At 44.6% G+C, this 25,293-nt stretch overlaps 1 protein-coding gene across 9 annotated transcripts in view; it reads left to right on the plus strand.

The window, feature by feature from the left end:
- Positions 1–25,293, plus strand: part of Znf827 (zinc finger protein 827) — a 171,710-nt gene that overhangs the window by 133,071 nt on the left and 13,346 nt on the right. For all 9 annotated transcript variants that reach the window (XM_031340392.1, XM_031340396.1, XM_031340394.1 and 6 more), the window contains exon 9: positions 22,519–22,656. In XM_031340392.1, coding sequence (XP_031196252.1) covers positions 22,519–22,656 — 138 coding nt within the window. The remainder of the gene's footprint in view (positions 1–22,518; positions 22,657–25,293) is intronic.

Here is a 25,293-nt window from a genome sequence, read left to right on the forward strand (position 1 = left end):
GACAGCTTTCTGTGCAGGTGTGCAGAGCCAGCTTTCTGTGCAGGTGTGCAGAGACAGCTTTCTGTGCAAGTGTGCAGAGCCCATTGGAATGTTCCAGCAATAGACTGACTTGATCTCACTCCACTCCCCTTTTTTTCTAACTGTCTTTGATTAATCGTTAAAGTCCACATAAAGTTTCCTGAAAGAGAACAGACAGAGGCTTGCCCATACAAAGATCAGTCAGGCTTGAAAAGTGTGCTGAGCCATTTTCCTGTAGAGAATGCAGTCTATGTATATTTCTTCTTAGTTACAGTTTCTGTTGAATCACCATGACCACCAGTCAAGTGGAAGAGGAAAGGGTTTATTCAGCTCACACTTCCACGTTGCTGTTTATCACCAAAGGAAGTCAGACCAGGAGCCCGGAGGCAGGAGCTGATGCAGAGGCCATAGAGGGTGCTGCTCACTCGCTTCCCATGGCTTGCTCAGCCTGCTTTCTTATAGAACCCAGGACCACCTGCCCAGGAGTGGCATGAGCCCTCCCCCTGGATCACTAATTGTGCATCTTACAGCTGGATCTCATGGAGGCATTTCCTCAACTGAGGCTCCTTCATCCATGATGGCTGCAGCTTGTGTCAAGTTGACACAAAGCCAGCCAATACCACCCCTTTAGTAATTAGGTAATTATAGATAAAGAGTTCTGCCTGATATTTATGTTATTCAACCTTATTACTAAATTATAAAGGGGGTTTTCTGCTTTATTAAGGTTGGCTATGGTTTGAATGTTTTCCCCTTTAATCTGTGTAAGACCTGAATACCTATCAGGGAGAAATGTATGCATAGCTCATTCTGTTAACATTAAAGGGTTCAGAAAATTATAAGACTTAGATTTCAGGAGAAGAGGAAGCCATTGTTTAGAGTTTCTGCACAGGGGAGATGAACTTAGCTTCACGCAGAATTCATTGGATTACCTCTACACAGTTATTGTTGGGAAGGTCTGACTTGGCCAATAAACCTATGAATTTCTGTTAACTAGCGCTTTCAGAACATTCCTAGAGGTAATTTTGTGCATGTATTTAACAGAACTGCCACGGAAGGGGTATATTCCATACCCAAACCCCTAATGGTGGCATTTTCTAGATGTTACACCAAATTATAATGTGCAAGACATCATCTGGGTATTTACAGTGAGCTTTTCCTAGTGTCTGTTGTCTGTCTGTGGCGGACAGATTGTCCGAAGCCCTCCTGTGTGAGTATACATCTTCTGTAATGAGGGGTTTGCCTGTGCCCAGTTCATGGAAGAAGTACTTAGTAAGGAGTTGCTTTGCTTGTCAAGCTTCAAAAACTACCAAGGACCAAACTATTAAACCCTGGCCTGTGAGGATGTTTACCATGCGTCCTGAAGGGCTCGGGTCAGGATACATTCCCAGCTAAGCACCTTCCTCCATAGTCCTTGGATCCCAAAATCACCCTTAGCATCTTACACTGGGGACTGGAGATGAGGCTTGCCTAGCATACAAGAGGCTTTACATTCAAGCTCCATCATTGCGTAACTGCTTAAGCCGGATGTGGTGGTACATACCTATAACCTAATTCTAGAAGGGTGGAGGCAGGAGAATCAGAAAATCAGAGTCACCATCAGTGATATTTGGAGTTAAGGCCAGCTTGAGTTACATGAGACCCTGTCTCAAAACTAAATTAAGAATTTTATGACACTTAGAGTAGCTGAGAAGTGAGTTCTTCATAGGCTTTTCAAGACTTGCTTAATGCATTATTTGGTTAAGTGATTTAAATGTGCTTCAGCCAACAGGGCAGAGCAGGTAACTGGCTAAACTAGGCAGACACTCAAAGGCAGTGTGCTGGGATGCATGGGAGAGCAAGAAGAAGTTTCCATGATGCACCAGGAGGCTCCCTCCATCCTGACCTGCTCCCTCCATCCTGACCTGCTCCCTCCATGCTGACCTGCTCCCTCCATCCTGACCTGTTCCCTCCATGCTGACCTGCTCCCTCCATCCTGACCTGCTCCCTCCATCCTGACCTGCTCCCTCCATGCTGACCTGCTCCCTCAATGCTGACTTGCTCCCTCCAGGTTGACTTGGTAGGGCTTTGGCATTGTCTCAACCCTTGTGTGTGAATTAGTTTCCTCCCAGGGTGATGCAAAATTCACAATTCCCAAGACAGAGGCAGACAGTGAAGAAAGGAGAAACACATCCATTTTCACTATTCCATGTGTGTGCTATAATGCGTGTGCATCCATTTCCTTTAACACACTGGTCAGGATCTCTAAAAGAGCTTTGCTACTTTAAATAGAATTTGCTGGGGCAGCAAGATGACTCACTCAGTGGGTAAAGGTGCTTGGGATGCATGCCTGGCCATTTGAGTCTGATCCTTAGAACCTATGTCAAAGAACCAAGTCCACAATTTATCCTTTGACTGCCTCGTGGAAATACACACACCGCCACCACCACCACCACCACCATCATAAAAATAAGTGTATTACATAAAATTTCCTATTGAATATACTTTAAATCTGAAAAAAGGAAGAGAGAAAGAAGGGGAGGAGGGAAAAAGAGGGGAGAGGGAAGAAGGTGGAGAGGGAAGGAGGGGTAAGGGAGAGAGGAAAAAGAAAGAAAGAAAGAAAGAAAGAAAGAAAGAAAGAAAGAAAGAGAGAAAGAGAGAAAGAGAGAAAGAGAGAAAGAGAGAAAGAGAGAGAGAGAGAGAGAGAGACAGAGAGACAGAGAGAGACAGAGAGAGAGGGAGGGAGGGAGGGAAGGCATTCTTGACTAAAATGAGCAGATTTCTAGGCAGGGAAGGAGACCCATCTTCAGAGATGCACAAACATATGCTAGAACTAAAACTTAAGAGAAATGAAGCTAAGGAGGAAGGCATTCACTTTGACAAACCTATTGGTTTTGTATGTGGCTAAACAACAACCTCAATGTTGGTGTTTGCCACACACTGACTACATTTAAGTCTTTTGTTTTTTTTTTTTTTGATTCGGAATCAAGACAAGATTGCCAGCAGACTTTTGGAAATCCTCACTGGCTCAAGTCAGATGACATCACTGCTAGCTCTTTTCAGTTCTTGGATTCCTCGGGCCTCAGACACATTGATTCTGGAATCTTTTCAGAGAAACTCCTTTTTGTTTAGAAAGGAGGTAGAGAAGGTATTGCCTGGTTGGAGCAAGCGACTAATGTTCCTGAAATGATGGCTTCAGCTCTGTGCCTCTCAGGCTGAATCTGTAACGTCCTCTGAGCCCCTCTGGATAGCAGTCCCTCCATGATTTTGAGTTGTTTTTCATGGCTGATGGGCTCAGCATGATACTGCATCCCTGGACTCTCTTATTTTCCTCTTTATCTTGGAGACTCAGTACATTTATTTCATGACGTGCCAGTGAGTCAGCCCCAGGTACCCACTGAACATCCCTGGGATAACCAGTAAGGAAGCCTGAAGTCTCCACCTGTCAGTTCCCATCCAGGAATCGGAGTCAGCTGATCCAAGCCGGACTAGCACACTCTGCTGGCTTCTGACTTCATCCCACTGACATGTCTGAGTGGTTCCTGAACCAGCTGTTCCCAGCTATGTCTATAGCAAACACACACTCAACAAAAGGAAGGAGACCCTTCTCCAGATGTAGCCCCATGAGTATTCTGCTTCTTGCCTTAGTTGCAATGGAAAAATGATAGTGTTTCACATCTTAAGGAATTTCACTGAAGAGCAGTCAGTGCCTTGGAATTGCTTTTCAAACCTTAGGTAACGGTAACATGAACTTACGTTGGAAGGTGGGGAGGAAATGTTTCACGTTGTGTGTGTGTGTTTTATTTTATTTTGTTTTATTTAGCCATTAACAGAACTCTCAGATTTCTCAGTACCTGAAGTTTTCTTTGGCTGAGCCTCTCCTTCAGTGTGGGTGACTCTGATGGTATGCAGTCTATTCTTATCCAGAACATTAGATAAGCCACAGATGACCTGGTGTGTTGCCTCTGACTTCCGTTCTTCAAGATGTCCTCTTTCTATGAATAGCAGGTCCCCTCTCTGTACTTTCCCCTCCTCACTAGGGATCGTTAGGATGCTTAGACTGAAACAATAAGGTTGGGACTGGCTGGAAATAATGGGCTGTATCGATTAGCTAAGCCTTTTAAAACTTGTGAATTGAAAGGGAAGAGACATCGGACTTGAATCTCCCCAATCCAGAAATCAGGAGAGTTTTCTCAATTAAAACACTAGAATTTCTATCCTACCCCGCGAGCATTACTTCTGGTATATTGATGGAATTAACATCAAATTGATTGACAGTCATTTGATTGGCAGTCATTTGTAAGGGTAGGGACTTGAAAGGCATTCGGGTTGACAGAGGCACCCCACCACCACCACCACCATTTGCTCTGGAGTCTCGTCTCAGGACAGGTGACAGGGCCTGATTGGTCCTTTTGCAGTAGGCTTCTTCCCAAGTCTCTAACAAGGAACAGATTTGCCTTGAGTTAGCTGATCTCCTGGAACGTGGGCATGCTCCCGTTCATTAAAACAGATTTGAGGCTAAGTCTTCCGGGATTGTCAAGCTACAAAAACTTGACTGGTGGCCTTAAAAGCTTAACCTGTTTAAGTATCTGCAAATGAGGTTATGATTCATTCATAATACCTAAACACCTGCAGATGGATGCCATTCTGTTCACAGCAGACATAAATGCGAAAGGGCATTTAGTAAGAAAAAGGTCTCAATTCTGGAAGGGCCGAGTTCTCCACTGTCAGTGCCGTTTCCATAGAAGAATCCTGTTCCTATGTTCTGGCTAAGTGTGCTTGGAATTATGCCTGTGACTTCTTTGCCACCCTGTGAATTTCCTTAGGAAAAGCTCAGTGAACTTCTTAATTAAAAAAAAAAAGATGAGAATCCGCTCATGCTTCTTGCGTCTGGTCACCAGGGCACCACTGTCGCTGAAAGTGCATTAAGGACCCACCTGTTCACCTCCATTGAAATCACTGAAATTTCAATGGTCACTGTGTCAGCCTTCTCAAACCCCGCAACCTATCAGACACTCCGTGGACAGTCTGCCTCTGGGAGTGAGTTCGCCCCTATAGGATGTTTGGTGACTGGGGTCCCTTTTGGTCATCTTCACTGCAGAGCAGGCATTACTGGCATCTTGTAGGTAGACACTGGGAATAGCAGCAAGCATCCAATAGCCAGGCATGGGGCACCTACAACACTAACTACTCCAGGTGAGGCAGCAAGATCCGAAATTTGTTGCCGGTCTGGACTACCACAGCAAGAGACTGCCTCAAAAAAAAGTATAAGAGGGGCAGGGATGTAGCTCAGAGGTGGAGTGCTTGCAGAGCTTAATGAGGTTGGAGATGCAGACAGGAGGGAGGTGGGGAGGGCTCAGTGGGTAAGAGCATTTGCCAGGAGAGCGAGGCATGGCGTGTGTATGCCTCTAACCTCAGTACTGGGGGACAGGGACAGGCAGGTCCTAGGAACTCATATAATCTAAACTGCAACTGATGGTGTTGAGAGAATTTGCATTAAACATTGGCAAATATACATACAGGGAACACTGAAAAACCAAAGCTCATGACAAGATAGAAACACTACTAATTAGGTGACAGTACGTGTTGTAGGTGCCCTAGGCCTGGCTAATACATCTATAAACATGTACTTTTGTGAGATACTTACATGTCTAACCTGTGGTTTGATTGTGTTAAAGCTCTGCTCACAATTGTCTACTTTGTTTAAAACAGCTGAGCAGGGGCTGCAGCTGCGGTTTGGTAGAGTGATTGCCAAGTATGTAGAAAGTCCTGTGTGTAACTTTGAGCATGACATAAACCAGGTATGTTGGCACATGACTATAATCTCAGTATCTGCAAGAATCACATGACTATAATCTCAGTATCAGCTATTGTATCAAGTTCAAGACCAGCCTGGGCTACGTAAGACTCTGTCTCAGACTGACAGGCCAGCTGGCGGGTGGACAGGTAGATGGGTAGATGGATAGATAAAAGCACAAATAAAAAATCAGGCAATTTTGGTACTATTTAGTGTGACAGTGACCCAAACAGCATCACATAGGACAATGTCTTGCTCATAGAACCCCAAGAAGCAGAGACTGCTTGTCTCAGCACAGGGCATCCTGCTCCCCAGGAACTGCCTAACTGAACATGCTTTAAAGGGTTAAAGTGCTGACTGTATGAGTCATGGTGAAGATTCAACGGCTATTAAAAATGCCACAATAGCTTAAATAAGGTGTAGGGCCCCAGGCCGATGTGGGGGATCCTGGGTACCCCAGCTCCTCCTCTCCCGGGTACTCCAGCATCCGTGATCTGTATGTCAGGGTGGGGTGCCGTTGCTCCAGCTCCCACCATCAAGTCACATCTTAAACACAAAAAAGGAAAAGAAGAAGTTGAGGGCATAACCTTCCTTTTAAAGGCGTGATTTGGAGCAGGGCCTTTTACATTTTTCCACTCATGAGATACCTTCGGCCTAAGGAATTTTTACATGACCTCCAGTATATGAGTGCATAATAAATCAAATGCTCACTGATAATAATCATGGAGAAGTTATCGTGAAGCAATTCACTGGCACACACATACTTTTAACACCGAAGGATGAAAGCAAATGTGCATACTAACGAGGTGGATGTGTTTGTCTCATAGAGTGTAATACAGTGGTACACTAATGTCGTACTTACATACTAAGGAACAATCTAGGGAAATATTTTAAAATCCATATTTTGTGGAATTAAACTATTATGCTTCTGTAGGAACAGGAAAGTGTACATGAGGGGGGCAACAAACAAACACACCGTTTGCCTGGAGTGTGTGGAGGCGTTGTGTTTCATGGCATTTCATGGTATGATGTAACCTACACCAGAAAGTGTGAATGTTGTCAGTTCAGAACCTGGGCGCGGTAAAGTCCCATGGCACACACCGCATGAGGGACAGCTATAAGGAGCACCTCAGATTCACCATTTGGTATGGGTGTGAATTTGAATGAATTTTTGCTTTGTTGTGTGTCCAGAAACCTTTTCTTGTTGCCAGATCGTTTGCAGCCCCCATCATTCAGCTACCCTACCCCACAACAGGGCATGACCCGGTTTAAGAAGCTTTGACCCACACCTTGCACATAAAACTTCCGGCAGTCCAGTTGCCTAGAACTTGGTTACTTGGCCGTGACTGGCTCTTAGAGATGCTGACAGGCGGTGGGCTGAACTGAAACTCAAGGGCTCCTTTACTAGAAAAGCCTGGGTGTCGGAGGGCCTCTAGCTCTACCTCAGGAGGAAATGGCTTGTTTGGATTAATTCAAGGTCAGGAACTCAAAGCCTGATTAATAATTCCAGCTGGCCTCCGGCCAGGGTAGAGTTCACAGGCTGTGACAGTGTCTACACGGGCTTGTTATTTCACTGTTGAGTTAACCTGAGCAGCAGACCCTGCCTGGACCCTCAAGTGTGTACATTTCTACTAATGATAAAGCCAGGGGGTTGTGAGCATTAGTGAGATAACTCAGGATGCACTCCAGCAGTGCCTACCGTAGTGAGCTGGACCAAGTACAGTCAGACATACTGTGGGTGATTTATGTCCCCTGGCTAGTGCATTTTATGTCAGCATTAGCATACTAGGCACATGATTGCCTATTGATTTCATTTGGTTTGGTTTGGTTTGGTTTTTAAGTCTCAAGTATGCATTGTTGATTTGGATTACTTCTGAGTGGTGGCGGCTACCACCCGTCCAACTTCCAATAAAGTCCGGAAACTGGAGATCCGATCTGAACTAAAGCTAACCCTGAATCGTACTGGGTGGGGACTTGTGCTAGTTACACATCCTGTGGATGCCAGCTTCTTACCTCAGAACCACATGGGGAGACATGAAGGAACTTACTGAGAATGGTGACAGCTGCTGTGACAACTTCAAATGGCTGACCTCATATTTGTCTGTTTCTGTTACTGGCCTGATCTAGCAAAGTTCTTTAGACCCGATTGATGCCTTTCTCTTGTCTCTGTCTCTCTTCTTCTCTCTCTAGATTTACTTCTTTATTTTGGGGAGCAGTGCATTCGTGCCACAGCATGCATGTGGAGGTCAAAGGGCATTGTAACAGTTCTTCCTTCCATCGTGGGGATCAAACTCAGACTGTCAGGCTTGGCAGCAAGCACTGTTACCCCCTGACACATCTCACCAGCCAAGGTCATTCTCTCTCCGTTCCTTAGTGAAGGCATTGAAAAATTCCTAGAGGGGGGAAAAAGATGCTATCTTGAAGATGTACAAATGGTAGTCAGAATCTTAGTTCCCATGGTGTGTTGTGGCTTTGATGAGAATGTCTCCCATAAGCTGATAGAGGTTTCCATTTGGTGGCAATGTTTGGGGAGGTTGAGGGTGCAGCCTCACTAGAAGGGGTGTGTCGCTGGGGATGGGCTTCGACGTTAAAGCCTCCTGTTCATGCCACTTCCATCTTGTTCTCTGTCTTGGGCTTGTAATAAAGGATGTGACTGCAGTCCTCTTCCCAGTGCCATGTCTGTGCCCACTGCCCTACCTGCCCACCACGAATGATTCTTATCCCTCAGGAACCATAAACCCGAATAAACTCTTGCTTCTCTAAGTTGCCTCGGCCATGGTGTTTTGTCACAGCAACAGAAAACCAGCATTTGGCATTTCAGATATAAACAGAATGTACCAGACACCTACCCTGTCAAGAATCCGGGCTCCTCAGCTCTCATGAGCAACTGATTAGGTGCAGCGGGTCTTTAAAGTGGCAAACCCATATGCCTATATAGCATGTAAAGGAAAAACCCATGTTGATGATACAAGATGGTTAAGCTCCTGAAATGTGTTCTTTTCTTACTTTTCACTGCTGTAAATCTGTATGTTGCCTGCAAAACACACAGGATAACTGGGGCAGGATATATTTCCTATGAATATATGAGCATTCTATGTTGTGGATATGAGCTTCCTGTGGACAATCATGCCTCAGTCCACAAACCTTGTCTTGAATTTCTTCTCACGGCAGGTCCAAAACTAATGCAGTATTCTCTAAATTACTGTGAGAGGTTGCCAACCCCTCCCCCTCATCACGGTTAGGTCTTAAAATTTCATCCCACCTTCTCCACAATTGCCCAGTGTCTCTTGGTATTCACAACATAAAAATTAGTAGGATGAATCTGTATCCATTTAACCTCAAACCCAATGAGGAAGAACCACGAAATGGTTCCCTGTTGAGAGTAGTCCCTGTTGGTTTTCTTTCTTTCTTTTTTTTCTTTCTTCATTTGGGTTTTTCAGGACAGGATTTCTCTTCTGGATGTTCTAAAACTTACTCTGTAGACCAGGCTGGCCTCAAACTCAGAGATCTGACAGTCTCTGCCAACATTATTGTAGACATGTGAATAGACTTGGATCAAAATCTAGGCTAGCCCAAATGGTGAGCATTTTGTGGCAGAGTGTGGGTCCTAACAAGTTAGAGACCTCACAGTTTCACTTCCTCCAAGCAGAAGAAAAACTCCAGCTTTATCCTTTCCTTTTGAGCTAATGATGCAGGAAAGACACAGGTGTAGAATCCCACACAGGTGGGATTAAGGATCAGTCACTTAGTCCTTTGGGCAAGAAACAGTGACTTAAAAGGACCTTTCTGTTTGTATCTTGGTGCCTTAGGGGTGGAGTTGTGTGCATAGAAGCCAGTGGGAGGAGGGAGGAAGCAGCCCTGGTCACTCTTCGTGGGCAGCTGACTGTAAGGTCACCCTCCTCAGGCAGCACACGTGGTTAGCAGACGTAGTCTGAGTCCCATCTCTTGCCTTTTCAATTAAACCTGCACTTTGGAAAAAGTCACCTCTGCAAACTTGCTGTGTAACCCGTGGTTACTTGGCTTCTCGCCAGACCCAGGCTAGCGTTTGGGATATGATGTCATTCAGTGTACTATTCTGCTGTGCATGTGATTGCTTTAACAACTCCATGGATCGGAGGCCTGGGGAGACAGCTCAGTTGGTAAAGTGCCTGCTGTGCCAGTGTGAGGACCCGAGTTCAGATCCCCAGAACAGAGATAGATCGGAAGGTACCCAGAGCTTGTGAGACACGCAGTCCAGAGACTCTGTTGTCTTCAAAAAAGAAGATGTGCAGGAGGGAGGGCTGAGTATAACCAAAATACATAGGATGAAATACTCAAGGGATTAATAAGAGCAGTATTTAAAAATAAGTTGCAGTGGGATTAAGGAAGACACATGACATCAACCTCTGTTCTACATCCATGCATGCACATGCAACCACATGAACACATATACACCCCACACACATACACATAGGTCCCCAAGTATTGGAGACTGATGAGTCACAAAACCCTTTCACTGGCCTTTATAGGTGCTGACTATAAGTAGCCTTTAAAAATATGAAACGAGATAGGATATCTGTAGGAAGTTAACTTGACAACTGTCTCCTGTAAAGATTAGGATGTTCACATTTTCAACCCAGGAGACACCAACAGGACCTAAAAACAAGTGCATCTGTTGCAAAAGCAGCCACGCATTCCCACTGAAATTAGAACATGGCAGTGATCCAATTCCAAAAGTATTCATGAGTTTGTGTATTAATATTAGATGCAAAAATCTGTGTTCAAGTGCCATTAAGGTTACAAATGTGCACATGCTTAAACTGGAAAATAAGATTCCCATAGTGATACCTGTCCCGTTAGTCCATGACCCCTAGTACAGTGAACAGTTTGAAGACTGATTTGTCATGCAAAGCTCTTGCTATGTGGTGTGATTAATCTGAACTTCAGCCTCTTGAGAAGCAGGGGTTGGGTGATGAGAGGTTCCAGATAAGCTGGGTTTCACCCATGTGACTTCAGTTAGGAATTTAACTTCTACATCCCATAAATTGCCTGTGAACTAGAGAATAATGTTCTTTTTCCAAGTGTTCCCTAGTCCATAGAAGATGAGACAGGTTCTATTGAGAGAGAGTCTCCAAAGGATGCTGAACCTTTGTTACCAAGGGTAAAGCACTTCTGTTTCGGTGCAGAAAGTTACCCACTTCTCAGCTCAGCTGTAGAAAAATTACTTATGTTCATTTCCATATTATGAATCAATGAATTGTTCTCTCTTGCCTGCAACTAGAAAAGTTGTTGTCAAATCACAAATGTTTATTGTTCTCTAGGATCTATATAAGAGAAGAAAGGATAGAGATAAAAAGTAGTTACAATATGTAAGAATAATGCATGCAGAGTGCCTAGCTAGTGTGTATTCATCTGGGAGGTGAGGTGATAGTGTGCTTGCCAAGCATGCATGAAGCCCTGACTTCCATCCCCAGCACCACGAACCAGGTGTAATGGTGTATGCCTTTAACCCAGTACTTAGGAGGTAGAAGGATCAGAAGCTCAAGGGTGTCCTCTGTTTCATAGCAAGTTCAGAACCATGATGGGCTATATAAAAACCCTGTCAAAAAATAATACATCGTATTTCCCTCATAGAGAGAAATCATCCATATTTCCAATTATTTGATTTTTCTAATGTCTTATTTGGTTAACAAACTACTGGTTGCATTGAATTTTTTTGTGTGTAAAGAGAAGCCCAGACTGAACTTACAGTATTCCAGCCCCAGGTCTGTGGAAATGCATATACCTGTGCACAGGTATATGTATGGATGTCAAAGGTTGGTGCTGGGTATCTTCAGTCACTCTCTACTTACTGAGGTCTCTTGTGAGCCCAGCGCTGTCTGACTCTGGGTAGCTGTCCCAAGGATTACACGCCTCCACCTCCTCAGCATAAGGGTCACAGGCAGCTACCATACCCCATACCCGCTAATTGTTATCAGCATTCATTCCCACACTCAACTGCATCAAAGCCTTTTTGCGATTTTATTTGGTTTCCTTTTCAATTTGAGAATTGAAATTGGAAGATGATGCTTTTCAAAAAAGATATGCACTTCTTATTTTGCTTAGCAGCTTTGGACTTGAACTGTAGATTATGTGTTACTTAAAAATATCCCAGGCTGTTGGGTATTTACGTTTCTGGCACATGAGCCAAAAATCTACTTCTCACTCTTGCCCACTCCCAAGATGATTAAAAGGAGACGGCTCTGATTTTTCATTCATTTGTATTGATCATGGCAGAACCCTGACAGGCATTTCTGTCAGGAGAACCAAAACTCCTTGCTAATAAGGTATGCGTTTAGAATACAGTAACATTTACACCAGAGCTTCCTGTTCTAACTGCACCCCCATCCCTCAACAGGGCATCTGTCCTGCAATGTCCAAGGCTCCCAGAAGTTGTGTTTTGAGCCAAGGCTACGGAATACAGTGGCCCTTGCCACCTAGGACAGAGGAAAACTAAGCATGTGGCATTGATCAGCCTAGATGAATCTTCAGACCAGCATGAGCGGCCTGACTCTATCTGACAGATACTAAATGTCTTTTCTGAGAGGAGTAACACACCCACATTCTGGACAAGCTGCAGAATATGTATTTTTTCTAGTGGAGCATCCCAGGTTCAAAACCTACCTCTACCTCCTACCAACATATGGGAACATGCTAACTCATTCATCGTCCTGAGCCATTACTTTTCTCATCTACAGAATGGAACTAATAATGATTCCAATCTTTCTGTGCTATTATGAAGATTAAATAAAGCCCAAGATAGAACTCTTTGCCTTAGTGTGATACTGGGAAGAAAATAAATGCTCAATAAGTTGTAACTGTTCATCCTGTTTCACCTACATCCATGCCCACAGCTTTCCTCATTACAGAAGTGTATGGGATGGGGGGGATGGTGGGGGGCTGTGAGATGGCTAAGTGGGTAAAGGTGCTTACAGCCAAGCCAGGCATCCTGAGCTCAGATCCTGGGACCCTAAAGTGGAAGAAGAAAACCAACTCCTGCAAGTTGTCCTCTGCGTATGCTCTCTCTCTCTCTCTCTCTCACACACACACACACACATCACATTAGTGTAACAAAGCATATAAATAGATAGACATGAATTATACAGATTACCTTCTATTCTTGGTCAAAGAGGTGTTACGTTCACAGGAAATTGCTCGCAGCCTCTTCCCTCACCTCCTGCCTAGCAATGCACTGTGCCCCAGACTCCTACACTGAAATTTTCCTCCCCAGGTTGGCAGTTAGATGGTGGGGTCTTGGGAGTGGTTGTTGGTGGGATGGGGCATGCATGATCGAGATTAGTGCCTTCCTCACAGAAGGAGATCATCTGAGCTTTCCACTGCCTTCTCTGGTGCTTCCCGCCCCCAAAGCTGGGGGATCCATTTTGTTACCTCTAAGTCATCAGTCTGTGCCCAAAGGATCAAGCAGAACTGTCAGCCCTGTGTCTGGGATTCCCTACATGGGGAGTAATTAAATAAGCCAGCGAACAGAAATCCTTACCATATGAAAACAATTCTGCTTAATCAAATAGTATTTCAGAATCAAGATTTTAAAAATTGTGGTTAGGGTTTTTTTTTTTTTTTTAAGTGATAAAAGGACAGATTTTTGTTGTATAATACTTTTCCAAAGTAAAAAAAAAAAAAAAAAAAAAAGAAGAAGAAGAAGAAGAAAAAAAAAGACAAATTACTTTTAGGGAAAAATATACTAAATATTTCTTGGATAAAGAGAAGTCTCTAGCCTGGTGATGGTAATGCACACCTTTAATCCCAGCACTCAGAAGGCAGAAACACTATGGATCTCTGAGTTTGAGGCCAGCCTGATTAACAGAGGGAATTCCAGAACAGCCAGGGCTCTGGGGGTAGGGGGGGTTCAGGGGAGGAGGAGGCTCCTTTTCCTCTGAGATTGCTTTTTATAATGGTTTACAAATGGGAAAGCACAGCTCTGTGATAATGCAGAGACACAGTTGTCCATGGGCCCTTAGAGCAGCAGCTCTCAGCCTGTGGCTCTCAAACCTCTTCAGGAGCAGCCTGTCAAATATCCTGTACATCAGATGTCTACATTATAGTTCATGACAGATATCTACATTACAGCAAGATTACAGTTAGGAAGTGGCAATGAAAATAATCTTATGGTTTGCTGTCACCACAGCCTGGGGAACTGTATTAAAGGGTCGCAGCATTAGGAAGGTTGAGAACTACTGGCTTAGAGGATATGCCAAGACATACACACACACACACACACACACACACACACACACACACACACACACACACGTTTTGTGCTCAGTTTGCCTTTGAACGCTGAATCTCCTATAAGCTAATAGGAATGTTACACATGCCAAAACCCACAGCCAAATGAAAGGCCAATCAGCATGGTTGTGTTTTCTGTCACGTCAGAAGTCAGTAGTAAAAGCAGCAGGATAGACCTCTCTGTGACTACACAGGGATCCCAGGAGTGCAGAGCTGAAAGGCCTTGGACACCTTTGATGGAACCCTTGGTAGGACCAACCCCTCCTCTCTTTCTTTCTTCTTTTGTGTTGTCAGAAAGGGTCTCACTGCATAGCCCAGGCTGGTCTTGAACTCATGGCACTCCTTCTGTCTAGTATCCTTAATACCAGCCTTGCAGGCATGAGCTACCTGGTTAGAACCTTCTTGTGGCTAGTACTCACAGGAAACTTTAAAATGAAACAAATTAGATTGCAGCAGCAGATTTTTCTGGTGAAATAAAGTGAAATTGTTAAATTTTCTTCTTTGGTCTTACAGTATGAGGCAATGGTCTTTTCAGTGAGACAGATAGGCAACCACTTACTATCTATGTGACCTCAACTCAGCCACCCCAAGCCAGTTGATACTTTTCCTTTCCATTGGTAAATCTATCACTACTGTCTAAGGCATAGTGTTTTGTAAGGTTAAATGCAATGTGCATAATGTGTGGCCTAGGACAATGAAGACTCCTGCATGAATGTAAGCCATTGTTTCAACCACATTGTCTCCATGATGCACTGTTAACTAACAAACCCTGGTGTTAATCAGTGACCAAACATCCTTAGAACTTTGTTCAGCTTAACTGCAGAGGCTCATTGAAGGTGGTTCTATCTTGTCTAATAAGAAGAAAGTCAGAGACAGACAGCGCACAGCACAGCGAGTTCTCAAGCGTCTGCTCTTCGGTTCTTCTGTCATCAGTTGTTGTTATCTTCATGGCTGAAGGACACCATTCCACCTGCAGGCATCTGAGGGAGATGCCCAGGGTCAAAGTTTATTTGATGGTCTTTGAGGATCGTGGGTAGTGAGTCAAACACTCTCAGCAAGTACTTCCACCCTCCCCAGCCAGAACCGGGTTTTATACCGGCTTCTCACAGGACACGGAGTTGAGAAGGAAGGTGCGTATTTATGACTGGGAATAATGCTGCCATCCAAAAAAAAAAAAAAAAGAAGGTTCAAACTCCCTTCAAAAAGAAATGGCACAGTGGGCAAGCTTGGTGATTTAAATATCCTCAATGTTGACACATGCTGACAGCATTTACTAAGAATTTAAATCCTGCTACCATACTTAGGAAGAGTAACAATACCCAAGGTCCGGTCGACATGCTGTGAGAACTGACCCAACAGGTGGCTTGCTGCCACATTACAGTGTACAGTTAGGTTTCTACTTAACACAACAGACATGAAGGCGGTGATGTTATTCAATGGACATTTATTGAGGACTGTCAATATACGGAAGGACATAAAGAATCAATATCAACCTTTCATTCTTAGATTTCTTTCTTTAAAGTTAAGTTATATAAAAGCAGCAGGCATCAGTTGGCCTGGATTCTGGCAGTGACTCTGGCTAGACATTAGAGAAGTTGGCCCATATAGCGGTCAAACTCCACGTGGCTAAGCTTCCTTGGAATTAGGAGTTCTTGGTCACAGGCATTTTCTGTTAGTCAAAGAATCAAGCTTGCGTTTTCTTCCATTGCTTCAAAGTGATTATATAGAGGGCCAGGTGTAGAAAACACAAACTTCTTCCCCAGTTTAATGGATTATAGCCAATTAGTGAGTATCTGTTGAATGTAACTGATGGCCCAGCACTAAACAACCAAGCCCATCTAAACTGGGTGTGGTGGCTCGTGTTTGTATTCCCAGCACTTAGGAAGCTAAGCCGTTTGGGGTCAGTCTGGGCTACATAGTAAGTTCGAGTTCTCCTCCATGGTTAAATATCCTGGATATCTGTGGAGACTTGCTTTGCTGGGTTTCAACTTTTCTAGAAACAGTACATGTATCTTCCAGAAGGAGTTAAACACAATTATATTTTTTAAAGCACGTTAAGCACTTGTGTTTTCCCAAAGACTCAGAGAAGACCCAGACAGTAAACTCTGCCGTGCTCTAGAATCTTCATCCAATGTTTTCAGTGGGTCACACGTTGACAAACCATTGCTAAATTCTGCTATCCTAAATGTCTGTTGAATGGATGTGTTGACCATCAGATAGACACATAAATAAGACTTTTGAGAGAGTATTTGAAATGGTTCCACAGGAGAATTTGGTCATGTGGAGAGCCACAGTGAGTCAGTCATAGGGAACCTAATAGGTCAGTTAGAGACAGCAAGGCGCAATAGCTGTGAGGTCTTGCTCAGAGACATCATCAGTGTTTCATGGCATAGTGACACAGGATATGAACGCCAGACAGATACTTGCATTGTGGCTTCTGACCTTGTATAGTCCTGAGACTCCAACATTAGTCCTCTGAGCTAAAGGAGCAGACACTGTTTGCTCTAAGATGAAAAGACTCTCTCAGATTGTTTTCCAGTATAGAGAAGGCCTTCCAGGACCTGCTTGGTGATAATCAGCCCCAAGAGGTGCAAACTTCCCTGGCAGAGGTGGAAGCTTGATTTAAGCAGAAGCCAGAGGATCAAGACAGACCAGTAAGGCATAGCCAGAAGTGACATGGCCTTCCTAGAAGGCCACCTGACTGATAGGTTTCCATCTACCTAAGGGTCCAAAGAAGCCTGGAATTCCACTTTTTCAGTTACAACTCAGAACTTTTCGGCCACCCTGAGGACAGGGAGAACTGATCAGGACTCCAAGTGTCAGGATGTAAGACACAGGTGCCCCCAGACCTTGTTCTCCAGTGCTGAGCCAGACTGGCTGGCTGTGGTTGATGTGAGCAGTTATTTATGTGTTGAACTCATGTTACCCAGCTTTAACCAAATAAAGCCTCCTTCTCTCTGAATTTCTCATGCCTAAAGCAGGTGGAGTGATGCTTTAGGGAGGATCCATCCATCAGAGAGCATAGCTGCTCTCTCCCAGGGAAACACCCACAAATGTAATGTGCACCACACAGAAGGCCAAGGAGCTTAATGAGGCAAACTCCAACCCGCCTTATATTTAAGAGTGATGTCTTAAGTATGTTGGTGTTTATTACCGGTCTCCCTACATAGCAACAAAAAGCCTAAGGGACTCTTCAGTATGGCATATTTGACGTCAAAGAGAAGGCTTGACTTTTAGGATGCACCCATCTGACTGTCATGTTCACCTTCCTTGGTACTGATTTTGGGCTTAATGTGGGCTCTAACCTCTCTGTCTGGAATATCCTAGTCTAGCCCTTTCAGGAAAAGAGGTAGAAGAAATCCTAGTGTTTGAACTGTAGCCAATTTGGGATGCGTCCACTTGTAACCAAGAATATTATATGTACAACCAAGGAACAAGGGGAGGAGAAAATCCCTTTGTTGCAGATTTTGGTGTTGATTTCCTGTGGGTCGGAGGAGCAAGGATGAGATTTGAGGGAGTCCAGTTCTCTTCCACCACTAACGAGATGGCCGGGGAAGTCACTTCATGTCTTGGCACCTTGTTTTTCTTTATTCTAAGAAAAGAGACTTAAACAAGGTGAAAATTCAGGTTCCTTCTTAAATGTTTGGAGTAAGGTGGAGACTTGCTAACCATGGAAATACTTCTAGGCCTATACAACTTGCATTGTACCTTGGATTGGGAGAGATCTTGGAATTAATGATTCACTTGGTTCTCTTGTAAACAGAGGAGTTGGGTTTAAGGCTCTGTAGGTCCTCTGCTCGATCTATATTCTGTGACCCTATCTACTATATGAGTTTATCTCCTGGACAGTTTTAAAGACACAATAGTTGAGCCTGGTCATCTCATGCCCATGACCTAAGAGATAAGACATATCTCTTTGGGTCAGTGGCTCTTCAGAAGCAGTTTGCGATACTGCTTCTTGCATAATGAGGCCTCGTCATCATGAATAGGGGACCTCAAATCACTGTGTAGGAAGAGGTGGGGGTGCCTCACTGACACTGCATAGCCACAGCCACACCACAGGGACAAAAGAACGTACCTGTGGCTGTGCACGTTTGTATCACTGCAAATAAAAACCTATCCAGGGGTGCAGCCTCGTGGTAGAACATATGGTTGGCACGTATGAGGGCCTGCATTCCGCCCTCGGTTCCACACAAAACAAAACAGAAACCTTAATTAAGGACACAGAAAAGCCCTCATTGATGTTCAAGGCAAAACTCTAGGTGGGCAGTTAGAGAGGAAGGACTCGGGCTGCATTGTACCAGGAATCTGTGGAGCAATTTGAGGATAAATAAATGTTTTGCTGGAGATGAAATTCTATGAGACCGGTAAGAAGGAATTTTGCTCTAAAAGAGAGGAAAAAGATGGTAAGCGTGCAGCAAACACCAGGGGACATGGGAGTAGAGGGGGAGATTTTACAGACGCTTTTACAGAATGCCCATAAGTTCAACTGTCTGGAGAGTTTGAAACTAAGTGAGATGCAATTACTGGTATGTGTCCTTTGCCATTTGGGATATATATTATGCTTCAGAAAAACTAAATCAAACTCCTTACTAATCTTTTACAAAAAAAGGCTTATAAGGTTTTTTTAAGCAGAACCAAAGATAATTAAGATGGGAATGTGTTCATCCAGCTTCACACTTGCCACTGTGGAGTGTGAAGATAGAGTGGCCATCAGGGGTGCTACAGACGGGCAGTGAGCACGGGAAAGAGGTTCAGTTAAGAATGGCATGAGTAATTAAAAGAGGAGGATGGGGAGTGCAGGGGGGGAGGGAGAGTGCAGGGGGAGGATGGGGAGTGCAGGGGGAGGAGGGAGAGTGCAGGGGGAGGATGGGGAGTGCAGGGGGAGGAGGGAGAGTGCAGGGGGAGGATGGGGAGTGCACAGGGAGGAGGGAGAAGAGTATGAAGAGGAGAGCCAGTGTCTTATTTTCTTCACCCAAAAAGAAATCCAATGGTAGATGGCTCCTGGCATTCACTTGGCCACTGAGCAATGCCCACAAAGACCCTGATTTTCCCCATCATTCATTTCTCCATCTTTGAAAGTTGGCTTGCATCTTCATACTTCATGTTCACAAAATATCCACCACCACCAAGGTTATCTCTATTATCAAGGCATGAAAAAGAGAAAGCCAACACTCAGGCGCATCTCTCTTTTCATCAGGACAATAGCCTTTCCATTGGTCAGCACCTTTTAACTTAAGACCTATAGCAGTTGCCTCCATATCAGGAGGGGCAGGGCGGGGAGGATGACTGTTGGGTTAGCAGTAATCTGTGTCTGCCAGAGAGATCGCCCCAACCAGATTCCACCTGGGATTTGGTGTTGTAGGAGGCTATAAAATCTTGGGAGTCTGATTTAGGACTGCAAGCATTTCTCCTGAGACTCATACAAGCACATCTCTTAAGTTGAGTTAAAACATTGTTCTAATTTGTTTTGTATCGCTGCGATAAACACCAGTACCAAAAACAATCTGGGGAGTTGGAGTGTTTATTTAGTTTACAGGTTACAATCCATCATCAAGGGGAGCAAAGGCAAGGAATTTGAGGAAGGAGCTTCAGGCAGAAGCCATTAGACAAGCAGTGCTAACCAGCTTGCTCTCGGTGTTTGGCTAGCTTCCTTATATAGCCCAAGCCCATATGCCTAGAGATTGTGTCATGTAGGGTGGGCTGGGGCCCCCTGTGTCAATTAGTAATCAAGAAAATGCCTCACAGACATGGCCACCAGCCAATCTGATGTAGCCAGCTCTTCTGTTGAAGCCCACCCCCACCTTTCCTGTGTGTCCAGTTGACAACCAAGATTAGCCTTCCAGGCACATACTTCCAGACATAGGCCTTTCTTTCACACTAGATTGCCAGTTGACCTTAATAGTTATGCTGTTACGTTAATTGTGCTAATCAATACGTTAATCCCCGTCTCACCATAATCTCTGATTTCCTCACTGTGGATGCTGTGTGAATGCCGAGGATACACAGATCCGTGGACAGGAAGGATGAAGGGACTAGAAAGGGTGGGCAAAAGTCTTGCAAGAATCATAGTGAAATCCGATTACTTGGTTAAGATAGTCAGTAGGGTTCTGGAAAGGTCTTTAAAGTAAGATTGGCTTTTGATGGCTATCAGTGTGTTAACAGGTGGAATGGGGAGGACACTAGAAATTGAGTTCTCTTGTGGCATTTGAGTGACAGTGATAGTAAGTTGCATGGAAGAATGTGTGGTCTCTGGAGAGTGCATTTTTGATTTGTGAGCAGAGGCTCAGGACTTCCTGCCTCTTCCTCTTCCTCTTCCTTTTCCTCTTCTTCCCCTTCATGCAACCTAGCCCCAGCCAGAGGCCTCGGCAGTGTCCTGCTCTGGACTAAGGTTCCTATGGCTTGGGATTGCCTGGATCCCATGTGGGAAAGGAGAACAAAGCTGTACCATACATGTAAACCCCGAGGGCTCCGGAGCTGTGCCCAGACAGGGCTTGGGTCTGGGCTCAGGGTCGGGCTACTGCATGTTGTATGCCTTGTGCATGTGCCTGTGTGGTGCTTTCTCTGCACAGTAGTCCAGTCTTCAAAGCTGTCATGACCTTCTAAGGCTGTGGAAGAAGCTGAATTCTTTATGATGCTTCAGCCTCTCAAGTACATGACTAATACTCAAAAGAATTATTAAGAGACATCTTCATTTTTAATTGCACCTACGTGCTGGGTCTGTGGCACAGTTAATTCATTTATTGTGACTGTATTAGAAGATTGTGCACCATCCTGACCTCCATCTGTTATTACCATTCTTCTGAAAGCGCTGTGTGATTACACACTTGGAAGGAACTACTTAAAATACCATCTCTCGTCTCTGCGGGGCTGAAATACCCACACTTGGGCTTGAGGACAGTCACCCAAGAGTGGTCGCTGACCTGTACCTCCCTCTTCACCTTCCCATCGTTCCTTCCCAGCAGTTCCACCCCTTGCTTTAGACAGCCTTAGTCGAGCATTTCTACTTGACACAAGCTAGATTTTTCTCCCTGAGGCCTCAAGAGATACATTTTAACAAACACAGATCAATCGATCAATGTGTTCATGGGTGTTGGGATTGCTGGCAGGCAGGGCCCAGCAACTGCCATCTCTGTTTCCTCCCAGCTCCTCCCTGCTTCCCCTCTAAGTCTGCATTATTTGTTTCTTCTTTCCTCGGATTACATTGCTGAGCAAATCTTCATTCAAATGTGCGTTGATCCAACTAACTTGTCCAAATACAGGTGGAAGCTCCTATCTGGAAAATGGCTTTAGCCTAATTGTGTGAAATCAAGCACTTTGTTCTGCAGGGGTTCTGCGCTCAGAGCACTTTCTTCTGCTTGGATCTTATAAAGAGTTACTGGTGATACTTAATTTTTTCCAAATGAAATTCCATTCTGTAATATAGCACCGTGCTTCAGGAAGACTCACAGCACCTCAGTCATGTCAAGGACAAATACTGACTGTAGTGTCTTATTCTTCAGAGTGAGGCCCAAACAAGCTGTCCCTTGGAAGTGTCCATTCCCCTCTTCTGGGTGTCCCCTCTGTCACCTGTCTTCTTACACGGCTGCAGAAGAGATGTTTGTATAGTCCACTGTGGATCACTGAGAAGAGGCAGGGGCCAGAAAATAAAAGGAAATGCTATAGACAATTATGAAGAATGAAGGTTTTCTAAGCTACAAAGGGGGGTCCCGAAGTGTGCTTACTCCATCCAAGGATGCATATAGATTGCTTGTGGAGTATCCATTTTCCCAGATGCAACAAGATATGTAGAACACAGTCCGTAATGTTGTGCAAGGAGCAGTGTGTGGTGGGCTTTATATGAGCTCCTGGTTAAACACTGTACAACCCAGAATTCGGGAGCAAAGCTTTCCTTCATAAGGAGCGGTGGAATATTTTCTTTCCAGGCATGGGACCATTTATTTCCTTAGTGGGATCTGGATTTCCAGTGTTTTGTTTACTGTTTAAAGCAAACATCTACATTTCCAGAAAGTTAATGTGCACCTGTTCTTCACTCTCCTCAGTATTTATTGAGCACCTCCTATATAGTGAGCAGAGTGCTGTCAAGCCTCTGTCTAACCTATCTGTCTGTCTGTCTGTCTGTCCACCCATCTACCTAATCTATCTATGTGTGTGTAAATGCACGTGCATGCGTGCACATACACTCACTAGCCTTTAGCAGTGAGAGGAACAGCTGAAGACCCAGGGGCTGCTGGGTTCCTAGGCTCCTGGGCTCCCTTTGCTGTGAGGCCCCACCAGTGCTCTTCATCAGTGATCCTGAGGATCCTGAGGATGGTCCCTGGTTCTTGTTAGCAGTCTCTAGCCCCATTGCTTGGGAGGAGTGGAGAGGGGAGAGATGCCCCGATGAAATCTTCAAGGTTGGCTAAAGGCCATGAATTCCTGTTGCCCTGTCTTCCTCACATCACCTTTTTCTCTTGGCCCAGAGACAGAGAAGATCGTCCTTGAGGCAGGAAACGGACTGCCATCCTGGAAGTTCAATGACCAGCTCTTCCCTTGCGATGTGTGTGGGAAAGTGTTTGGCCGACAGCAGACGTTGTCTCGGCACCTCTCTTTGCACACAGGTAAGTAGGTGTCCTAGCTCCCCAGCCTTCCTCAGGCCCTTCCAAACCTCCCTACTAGCAAGAAGTTGAGTTTCTCTAAGTTAATTGCAACAGGAAGTGGTGGGAACTTAACTGATCCTGACCTTTACAGGCCTTGCTGCCTGGCACATGTAAATGAGACCCTGGAAAAGCTTTTCTATATTGAAAAGCCTCATTGAATTCCTAGAGGAACTAATGAGAAGCGATCTGCGCTTAAGTACCTCCAGGTCAACTCCTGAACTCTGTAAAGAATGGATTCAGATCCTTTGAAAGGTTCCAAGGCTACACCCCACCTTCTTAGTATCAACTTGTTTTTTATTAAGGAAAGATTTTAATTTAGATTTCAGTGCAAATGCTATGTGTGAGATAGGCTTATATAAACAACAGCCAAGCTGCATGAAGATCTTAAGAGACACTCCTCTGGTTTCATCTCACACTGGTAGGGGCAGTGGGGTGGGGGAGAACCGTAGTAGTGGAGAGATAGTCTCTGTTTTTGCTTACATGTACCAATGCGCAACAGATGGTCTGTTCCAAGGGGCAGAACTAGGAGGGGGGTGAAGTTAACAAGAAGCCAAGAGAAGGCAGTGACAATCAGCAGAAGTAAGTGAAGCCGGAAGAGGTCAAGGAAGCTGCAGATGCAGGTGACAACAGACCCAGGTTGGAGTCGCTCAGAGGCAGAGCACATGTGAGGCCAGGGTTCAGGCTCCAGCACCAAAGAAAATACAGTCAACTGTTTTGAAAGTCTAACATTGAAAGTCAGACCTTAAAAATATCCACATATACCAATATGCTATAAGCCAGGTATACTGAACCATGCATGTAATATCAGCATTTAGGAGACTGAGGCAGGAGGATCACTAATTTGAGCACAGCATGGAGTGCATAGGGACACCCTGGTCCAAAAAAAGAAAAGTATAAAAATTCAAAGTTAAGGGTTTTGTACAATTATGCAAAAATAAAAGCACAGAATATTAATAGGACAAGATTAATTTTGACCTTTTTATCTTTTTACCTCCACTAAATTCAAATTTCCACCATACATTAGACAGGTAGCATGTTTTTAAGAAGTGGGGATGTTAAGGCCTCATTCTTTAAGCATACTTAAATGCATTTCAAGTAACCAAGTAACAGAGGATGAATAAAGTTCCCTACTCAATTAGGGTCAATTTAAAAAGGGAAGAAGAAGAAAATACAAGTGTCAGATATCTAAAGGCATGAAAACATTTTACACCTATACCGAAGACAGCTGCAGCTCAAGTCAGCACAGAAGGAGTAGAGAATATGATGGGTTATGTCACCTTAAGGAGTCAGGAAGGAGCACCTGAGTCTAGATGGCTTCTCCTGGGCTGCATTAAGACAGGGAAGCTGATACGCTCTGAGCTGGGAAAGTACAGCAAAGCTAATCCCAGGTGACACTGGAGAACCATTGGAGGCAGGCATGGTGGCGCATGCCTTCAATCCCAGCTCTTGGGAGGCAGAGGCAGGCAGATCCCCGGGTGTGAGGACAGCCGGGGCTACATAGTAAGACCATGTTTTCAGAAAGACGGAGGGAAATTTTGGGAAAAAAAAGGACTCATGATTTTTCTTTGGCACAGAAGTTAGCTGATAAGATAACTAAGCAAAATTACCAAAATAACACTGGGTCAAGAACTTGAAAAAATGTACTACAAAGGAGAACTTGGAAAGCCAATGAAGGAAATATTGTTAATAAGGATATTAGGCAGATTCTCCCAGAAGGTTCTTAACCTTCTAAGAAGAGGAAATCCCAGAGTGATTGGAGCTTCACAGGTGACAGAAAGAAGGACCATTCGTGAGATAGAAAGAGGGGCCACTCCCCACTGGTGGAGGCGGAACCTTGGTGCTGAAACCCAGATCCTTATCTCCCAGTGCAGAGAGAGGAACTCTAAGCATGGTCCCTACTCCAGGCCCAGCCTTGAACCTGCAACTAGCAGGTGGGAGGGGGTGCCATAAAATGACCTGGTGTCTCCTGTTGTGTGGAAACACTCTACCCTGGTGAGGAAAGTGAGACACTATCTTCAAGCCAAGCCCAGAAATCAGCATAGGTGAGGCTGAGCTTGCTGCTCCTGCCGCCTTCGTGTGTAGAGAAGCAGGGTTGCCCCTTAGTCAGCTGTACAGTCTGTCTGATTAGTCAAATGAATTCAGAACGCCACTCTGGAAGTGCTCCTAAAACCTTAGTCAGCTTTATGAGCCAATTCCCATTACAAATTAATTGAGATTTTTAAAGTTTATTTATGTGAAGTGAAAATTTCCAATTAAATTATTTTATACAAGTCATTTTCCCCCTTTAATTTCATTAGTTTTTCTTCCTTGGCTGGCCCAGCCCTGGAGCTGAGAGAGAACGATGGAGCTTCTTAGGCTCCAGTTTTATCAGTGTTTGCCTCCTTTGCTCAGTGCCTACCCAAGAACGACACACAGGTCACCCTCATGAGCACATTCGTGCACCAAACGCATCTTGTCAAGAAGCCACGTGCACACTCACACAGCAAATACACCTTGTCCTGAAGGATGCAGTGTGGCCCATGGAGGCACACTCATGTGCACACTCACAAAGCACACACTGACACCGGTCCTTTTAGCCCTGTGGACCTCGCCCTGTCA

The sequence above is a fragment of the Mastomys coucha genome, unplaced genomic scaffold (assembly GCF_008632895.1).
Source record: "Mastomys coucha isolate ucsf_1 unplaced genomic scaffold, UCSF_Mcou_1 pScaffold22, whole genome shotgun sequence".
NCBI lineage: Eukaryota > Metazoa > Chordata > Mammalia > Rodentia > Muridae > Mastomys > Mastomys coucha.